This window comes from Entelurus aequoreus, linkage group LG02 (assembly GCF_033978785.1).
Source record: "Entelurus aequoreus isolate RoL-2023_Sb linkage group LG02, RoL_Eaeq_v1.1, whole genome shotgun sequence".
Classification (NCBI taxonomy): domain Eukaryota; kingdom Metazoa; phylum Chordata; class Actinopteri; order Syngnathiformes; family Syngnathidae; genus Entelurus; species Entelurus aequoreus.
This window is the reverse complement of record NC_084732.1, coordinates 89785128-89794247: the sequence shown is the minus strand read 5'-3', so window position 1 is coordinate 89794247 and position 9120 is coordinate 89785128. Positions and strand designations below refer to the sequence as shown.

The 9120-nt window shown below is 41.9% G+C and overlaps 1 protein-coding gene across 1 annotated transcript in view; it reads left to right on the top strand.

The window, feature by feature from the left end:
* The first annotated feature begins 433 nt into the window (after positions 1-433).
* LOC133640647 (tropomodulin-3-like) overlaps positions 434-9120 on the top strand; it is a 42842-nt gene continuing 34155 nt past the window's right edge. Inside the window, exon 1 of the mRNA XM_062034192.1 lies at positions 434-581. Within this exon, the coding sequence (XP_061890176.1) occupies positions 474-581 (108 nt within the window). The 5' untranslated portion in view covers positions 434-473. The remainder of the gene's footprint in view (positions 582-9120) is intronic.

Genomic DNA, 9120 nt, shown 5'->3' with positions numbered 1-9120 from the left:
AAAAGTACATGCTGATGATAAAAGGACAGTAGGTGGCACTAAAGAGTGAATGAAGCTAAAAGGACATGCTGATGATAAAAGGACAGTAGGTGGCACTAGAGAGTGAATGAAGCTAAAAGGACATGCTGATGATAAAAGGACAGTAGGTGGCACTAAAGAGTGAATGAAGCTAAAAGGACATGCTGATGATAAAAGGACAGTAGGTGGCACTAGAGAGTGAGTGAAGCTATTTCCATGAAATATAAAGGATTAGTTTTCTGTCAAAGGTCAAAACGTCATGGATGTTTAATTCTAAAACCATCATCATGATTGATGGAATTTGTTATTTAAAAAAAAAAATTGTCCTCAGCTCACTTCCGCCCTGCTTGCACAACATTGATTTTGCCCTAAGTGGGCGGGCTCTTCTACGCTATTGGCGAACACTCGTGCAAGCTCGATGTTTATTGGCTGCAAGCGCACGTCAGTCAGTCAATATGCGGCACTGGGCGTCACCGCCCGTCTTAGTTCCGAACCAAGCAGTGAAAACATCGTCTTCTTCTCACGGAAGTCCGGCCAACATTGACTTTATTCCACATCCTCGGGTAAGTTGTCACAAAGATGTGCGTCGCTTGAAAAAGTTCATACATTTTCTTGTACCCTAGTTCTATAGTTCTATCCAATGCCATTTGTATGTGAGCCTCCAGCTGGACGAGTTAGCCTGCTAGCTTTAGCATCAATCTTAGCCTGCTAGCTATAGCATCAATCTTAGCCTGCTAGCTAGCTGCAGATTCTGCTGCAAATGTTCTCATTGATGACTTTTAACTCCCATCTTTGCCTTAATGGATCATCATAAAGGAGGAGATAGATGGCCTAACCCTACACAGCACAAACATTGACTTGCATGTAGAAGACAATCAAACAATATTTCATCTACAACATAAAGGTTAACTTGCATGTAGAATAGAAAATACATCATTTCATTTACAACATAATGTTTCATTTGCATGTAGAATAAATCAACACGACTTGCTTGTAGAATAAATCAACACAACTTGCTTGTAGAAAAAATCAACACAACTTGCATGTAGAATACAGTTTAGCATCATGTTAACAATGCACCCAGCTATTCTGCTATTTGACTGTAAAAAGGGTGTATTCATGTATCTGATTGAATTTCAGGTAGTATGTTTTGTAAACACAGCAGTTTTGTAAATACAGCATTTTTGTAAATACACCAGTTTTGTAAACACACAAGTTTTGTAAGCACATACGCACAAGTTTTGTAAACACACCAGTTTTGTGAACACACCAGTTTTGTAAACACAGCAGTTTTGTAAATACAGCATTTTTGTAAATACACCAGTTTTGTAAACACACAAGTTTTGTAAATACAGCATTTTTGTAAATACACCAGTTTTGTAAACACACAAGTTTTGTAAGCACATATGCACAAGTTTTGTAAACACACCAGTTTTGTGAACACACCAGTTTTGTAAACACAGCAGTTTTGTAAACACACCCGTTTTGTAAACACACACACAAACACAAGTTTTGTAAACGCACCCGTTTTGTAAACACACCCGTTTTGTGAACATACCAGTTTTGTGTAAACAGCAGTTTTGTAAACACATCAGTTTGGTGAACACACCAGTTTTGTAAACACACCAGTTTGGTGAACACACCAGTTTTGTGAACACACCTGTTTTGTAAACACACCAGTTTTGTGAACACACCTGTTTTGGCAATTTAAAGGTGCACTGTGGCCCTTCCATCAACACATATCTGGAATAACTGGTGTGTGTTAGCACACAATTACACCTTATTGAGTAATAATAATAATGATAATAAAAGGTGTATATTACACATCATCTTAGCAGTGTTATTAAGTAATAATAATAATAATAATAAAAAAGGTGTGTATTACACGTCATCTTAGCAGTGTTATTGAGTAATAATAATAATAAAAATAAAAGGTGTATATTACACATCATCTTAGCAGTGTTATTAAGTAATAATAATAATAATAAAAAAGGTGTATATTACACGTCATCTTAGCAGTGTTATTGAGTAATAATAATAATAAAAGGTGTATATTACACGTCATCTTAGCAGTGTTATTGAGTAATAATAATAAAAAAGGTGTATATTACACGTCATCTTAGCAGTGTTATTGAGTAATAATAATAATAAAAGGTGTATATTACACATCATCTTAGCAGTGTTATTAAGTAATAATAATAATAATAAAAAAGGTGTGTATTACACGTCATCTTAGCAGTGTTATTGAGTAATAATAATAATAAAAATAAAAGGTGTACATAACACATCATCTTAGCAGTGTTATTAAGTAATAATAATAATAATAAAAAAGGTGTGTATTACACGTCATCTTAGCAGTGTTATTGAGTAATAATAATAATAAAAGGTGTATATTACACGTTATCTTAGCAGTGTTATTGAGTAATAATAATAATAGAAAGTGTTATTATAAATGGACACAGTTGCAGCTGAGATGTTGTGTGTTGGCAGTGATGACTTTAGGGTGTGGCTGCTAGCGTAGAAAACTGTGAGATGGCAATTGTCCCCTGAAGAAAGAAATATGCATGCTGACATCACACCTGTTGCAGTGTTGTGTTGCAGATAAATACACAATCCACCTGCTGCAGTGTTGTGTTGCAGATAAATACACAATCCACCTGCTGCAGTGTTGTGTTGCAGATAAATACACAATCCACCTGCTGCAGTGTTGTGTTGCAGATAAATACACAATCCACCTGCTGATCAATGTCATGAAGTGAAAGCTCTCAGGTGGATCAAGTCTGCTTGAAACCTGTTGTCATCTTCTTTAAATATCTGACAACTGCTGTGTAGTCAATGTGACAACTGCTGTGTAGTCAATGTGACAACTGCTGTGTAGTCAATGTGACAACTGCTGTGTAGTCAGTGTGACAACTGCTGTGTAGTCAATGTGACAACTGCTGTGTAGTCAGTGTGACAACTGCTGTGTAGTCAGTGTGACAACTGCTGTGTAGTCAATGTGACAACTGCTGTGTAGTCAGTGTGACAACTGCTGTGTAGTCAATGTGACAACTGCTGTGTAGTCAGTGTGACAACTGCTGTGTAGTCAATGTGACAACTGCTGTGTAGTCAGTGTGACAACTGCTGTGTAGTCAATGTGACAACTGCTGTGTAGTCAGTGTGACAACTGCTGTGTAGTCAATGTGACAACTGCTGTGTAGTCAATGTGACAACTGCTGTGTAGTCAATGTGACAACTGCTGTGTAGTCAGTGTGACAACTGCTGTGTAGTCAGTGTGACAACTGCTGTGTAGTCAATGTGACAACTGCTGTGTAGTCAATGTGACAACTGCTGTGTAGTCAATGTGACAACTGCTGTGTAGTCAATGTGACAACTGCTGTGTAGTCAATGTGACAACTGCTGTGTAGTCAGTGTGACAACTGCTGTGTAGTCAATGTGACAACTGCTGTGTAGTCAATGTGACAACTGCTGTGTAGTCAATGTGACAACTGCTGTGTAGTCAATGTGACAACTGCTGTGTAGTCAATGTGACAACTGCTGTGTAGTCAATGTGACAACTGCTGTGTAGTCAATGTGACAACTGCTGTGTAGTCAATGTGACAACTGCTGTGTAGTCAGTGTGACAACTGCTGTGTAGTCAATGTGACAACTGCTGTGTAGTCAATGTGACAACTGCTGTGTAGTCAATGTGACAACTGCTGTGTAGTCAATGTGACAACTGCTGTGTAGTCAATGTGACAACTGCTGTGTAGTCAATGTGACAACTGCTGTGTAGTCAATGTGACAACTGCTGTGTAGTCAATGTGACAACTGCTGTGTAGTCAATGTGACAACTGCTGTGTAGTCAGTGTGACAACTGCTGTGTAGTCAATGTGACAACTGCTGTGTAGTCAGTGTGACAACTGCTGTGTAGTCAATGTGACAACTGCTGTGTAGTCAATGTGACAACTGCTGTGTAGTCAATGTGACAACTGCTGTGTAGTCAGTGTGACAACTGCTGTGTAGTCAATGTGACAACTGCTGTGTAGTCAATGTGACAACTGCTGTGTAGTCAATGTGACAACTGCTGTGTAGTCAATGTGACAACTGCTGTGTAGTCAATGTGACAACTGCTGTGTAGTCAATGTGACAACTGCTGTGTAGTCAATGTGACAACTGCTGTGTAGTCAGTGTGACAACTGCTGTGTAGTCAATGTGACAACTGCTGTGTAGTCAGTGTGACAACTGCTGTGTAGTCAATGTGACAACTGCTGTGTAGTCAATGTGACAACTGCTGTGTAGTCAATGTGACAACTGCTGTGTAGTCAATGTGACAACTGCTGTGTAGTCAGTGTGACAACTGCTGTGTAGTCAATGTGACAACTGCTGTGTAGTCAGTGTGACAACTGCTGTGTAGTCAATGTGACAACTGCTGTGTAGTCAGTGTGACAACTGCTGTGTAGTCAGTGTGACAACTGCTGTGTAGTCAATGTGACAACTGCTGTGTAGTCAGTGTGACAACTGCTGTGTAGTCAATGTGACAACTGCTGTGTAGTCAATGTGACAACTGCTGTGTAGTCAATGTGACAACTGCTGTGTAGTCAGTGTGACAACTGCTGTGTAGTCAATGTGACAACTGCTGTGTAGTCAGTGTGACAACTGCTGTGTAGTCAATGTGACAACTGCTGTGTAGTCAATGTGACAACTGCTGTGTAGTCAATGTGACAACTGCTGTGTAGTCAATGTGACAACTGCTGTGTAGTCAGTGTGACAACTGCTGTGTAGTCAATGTGACAACTGCTGTGTAGTCAGTGTGACAACTGCTGTGTAGTCAATGTGACAACTGCTGTGTAGTCAATGTGACAACTGCTGTGTAGTCAGTGTGACAACTGCTGTGTAGTCAGTGTGACAACTGCTGTGTAGTCAATGTGACAACTGCTGTGTAGTCAATGTGACAACTGCTGTGTAGTCAGTGTGACAACTGCTGTGTAGTCAATGTGACAACTGCTGTGTAGTCAATGTGACAACTGCTGTGTAGTCAATGTGACAACTGCTGTGTAGTCAGTGTGACAACTGCTGTGTAGTCAATGTGACAACTGCTGTGTAGTCAATGTGACAACTGCTGTGTAGTCAATGTGACAACTGCTGTGTAGTCAATGTGACAACTGCTGTGTAGTCAATGTGACAACTGCTGTGTAGTCAATGTGACAACTGCTGTGTAGTCAATGTGACAACTGCTGTGTAGTCAATGTGACAACTGCTGTGTAGTCAATGTGACAACTGCTGTGTAGTCAATGTGACAACTGCTGTGTAGTCAATGTGACAACTGCTGTGTAGTCAGTGTGACAACTGCTGTGTAGTCAATGTGACAACTGCTGTGTAGTCAATGTGACAACTGCTGTGTAGTCAATGTGACAACTGCTGTGTAGTCAATGTGACAACTGCTGTGTAGTCAATGTGACAACTGCTGTGTAGTCAATGTGACAACTGCTGTGTAGTCAATGTGACAACTGCTGTGTAGTCAATGTGACAACTGCTGTGTAGTCAGTGTGACAACTGCTGTGTAGTCAATGTGACAACTGCTGTGTAGTCAGTGTGACAACTGCTGTGTAGTCAGTGTGACAACTGCTGTGTAGTCAATGTGACAACTGCTGTGTAGTCAATGTGACAACTGCTGTGTAGTCAGTGTGACAACTGCTGTGTAGTCAATGTGACAACTGCTGTGTAGTCAATGTGACAACTGCTGTGTAGTCAATGTGACAACTGCTGTGTAGTCAGTGTGACAACTGCTGTGTAGTCAATGTGACAACTGCTGTGTAGTCAATGTGACAACTGCTGTGTAGTCAATGTGACAACTGCTGTGTAGTCAATGTGACAACTGCTGTGTAGTCAGTGTGACAACTGCTGTGTAGTCAATGTGACAACTGCTGTGTAGTCAATGTGACAACTGCTGTGTAGTCAATGTGACAACTGCTGTGTAGTCAATGTGACAACTGCTGTGTAGTCAATGTGACAACTGCTGTGTAGTCAATGTGACAACTGCTGTGTAGTCAGTGTGACAACTGCTGTGTAGTCAATGTGACAACTGCTGTGTAGTCAGTGTGACAACTGCTGTGTAGTCAATGTGACAACTGCTGTGTAGTCAATGTGACAACTGCTGTGTAGTCAATGTGACAACTGCTGTGTAGTCAATGTGACAACTGCTGTGTAGTCAGTGTGACAACTGCTGTGTAGTCAATGTGACAACTGCTGTGTAGTCAGTGTGACAACTGCTGTGTAGTCAATGTGACAACTGCTGTGTAGTCAGTGTGACAACTGCTGTGTAGTCAGTGTGACAACTGCTGTGTAGTCAATGTGACAACTGCTGTGTAGTCAATGTGACAACTGCTGTGTAGTCAATGTGACAACTGCTGTGTAGTCAATGTGACAACTGCTGTGTAGTCAATGTGACAACTGCTGTGTAGTCAGTGTGACAACTGCTGTGTAGTCAATGTGACAACTGCTGTGTAGTCAGTGTGACAACTGCTGTGTAGTCAATGTGACAACTGCTGTGTAGTCAATGTGACAACTGCTGTGTAGTCAATGTGACAACTGCTGTGTAGTCAATGTGACAACTGCTGTGTAGTCAATGTGACAACTGCTGTGTAGTCAGTGTGACAACTGCTGTGTAGTCAATGTGACAACTGCTGTGTAGTCAATGTGACAACTGCTGTGTAGTCAATGTGACAACTGCTGTGTAGTCAATGTGACAACTGCTGTGTAGTCAATGTGACAACTGCTGTGTAGTCAATGTGACAACTGCTGTGTAGTCAGTGTGACAACTGCTGTGTAGTCAGTGTGACAACTGCTGTGTAGTCAATGTGACAACTGCTGTGTAGTCAATGTGACAACTGCTGTGTAGTCAATGTGACAACTGCTGTGTAGTCAATGTGACAACTGCTGTGTAGTCAATGTGACAACTGCTGTGTAGTCAATGTGACAACTGCTGTGTAGTCAATGTGACAACTGCTGTGTAGTCAGTGTGACAACTGCTGTGTAGTCAGTGTGACAACTGCTGTGTAGTCAATGTGACAACTGCTGTGTAGTCAATGTGACAACTGCTGTGTAGTCAATGTGACAACTGCTGTGTAGTCAATGTGACAACTGCTGTGTAGTCAATGTGACAACTGCTGTGTAGTCAATGTGACAACTGCTGTGTAGTCAGTGTGACAACTGCTGTGTAGTCAGTGTGACAACTGCTGTGTAGTCAATGTGACAACTGCTGTGTAGTCAGTGTGACAACTGCTGTGTAGTCAATGTGACAACTGCTGTGTAGTCAATGTGACAACTGCTGTGTAGTCAATGTGACAACTGCTGTGTAGTCAGTGTGACAACTGCTGTGTAGTCAGTGTGACAACTGCTGTGTAGTCAATGTGACAACTGCTGTGTAGTCAGTGTGACAACTGCTGTGTAGTCAATGTGACCGGATCAGTCCCACAAACATTTGGCTTGTGGACCCGATCAGTCCCACAAACATGTGGGCCGTGGACCCGATCAGTCCCACAAACGGGGTGGATCCGGTCCCTGTGGTGAGTTTGCAAAGTGTAAACTTGAGCTGCATGTTGTTCTAAATGTGTCCACTGGATGTCGCCATAGCAATTCTGTTAGGCAAGAGAACAGTTTGTACCAAGCAAGGTAAAGGGGGGCTGCCACTCCTCCTCGACCCAAAGAGGAGTCAAATAAAGACTTAAAATGCTGCATGAGACAAATTGATATAGTTGTGTGTAGTGGTGTGTGTCTTCAGTGTGTAGTGGTGTGTGTCTCTAGTGTGTATTGGTGTGTGTCTCTAGTGTGTATTGGTGTGTGTCTCTAGTGTGTAGTGGTGTGTGTCTCTAGTGTGTAGTGGTGTGTGTCTCTAGTGTGTAGTGGTGTGTGTCTCTAGCGTGCAGTGGTGTGTGTCTCTAGTGTGTAGTGGTGTGTGTCTCTAGTGTGTAGTGGTGTGTGTCTCCAGTGTGTAGTGGTGTGTGTCTCTAGTGTGTAGTGGTGTGTGTCTCTAGTGTGTAGTGGTGTGTGTCTCTAGTGTGTAGTGGTGTGTGTCTATAGTGTGTAGTGGTGTGTGTCTCCAGTGTGTAGTGGTGTGTGTCTCTAGTGTGTAGTGGTGTGTGTCTCTATTGTGTAGTGGTGTGTGTCTCTAGTGTGTAGTGGTGTGTGTCTCTAGTGTGTAGTGGTGTGTGTCTCCAGTGTGTAGTGGTGTGTGTCTTCAGTGTGTAGTGGTGTGTGTCTCTAGTGTTTAGTGGTGTGTGTCTCCAGTGTGTAGTGGTGTGTGTCTCTAGTGTGTAGTGGTGTGTGTCTCTAGTGTGTAGTGGTGTGTGTCTCTAGTGTGTAGTGGTGTGTGTCTCCAGTGTGTAGTGGTGTGTGTCTTCAGTGTGTAGTGGTGTGTGTCTCTAGTGTGTAGTGGTGTGTGTCTCCAGTGTGTAGTGGTGTGTGTCTTCAGTGTGTAGTGGTGTGTGTCTCCAGTGTGTAGTGGTGTGTGTCTCTAGAGTGTAGTGGTGTGTGTCTTCAGTGTGTAGTGGTGTGTGTCTCTAGTGTGTAGTGGTGTGTGTCTCCAGTGTGTAGTGGTGTGTGTCTCCAGTGTGTAGTGGTGTGTGTCTCCAGTGTGTAGTGGTGTGTGTCTCTAGTGTGTAGTGGTGTGTGTCTTCAGTGTGTAGTGGTGTGTGTCTCCAGTGTGTAGTGGTGTGTGTCTTCAGTGTGTTGTGGTGTGTGTCTCTAGTGTGTAGTGGTGTGTGTCTCCAGTGTGCATCTTGGACACACAATCATGTGAGTTATTTGAAGAAACACCCCACTCACTTCCTGCCATTTCTTCTGCAAGAACATTACTGATGTAGTTCTAACACATAGTTGTATTACTCTTAAAGTGTCAAACATATCAGTACTGATGTAGTTCTAACACATAGTTGTATTACTCTTAAATTGTCAAATATATCAGTACTGATGTAGTTCTAACACATAGTTGTATTACTCTTAAATTGTCAAATATATCAGTACTGATGTAGTTCTAACACATAGTTGTATTACTCTTAAAGTGTCAAATATATCAGTACTGATGTAGTTCTAACACATAGTTGTATTACTCTTAAAGTGTCA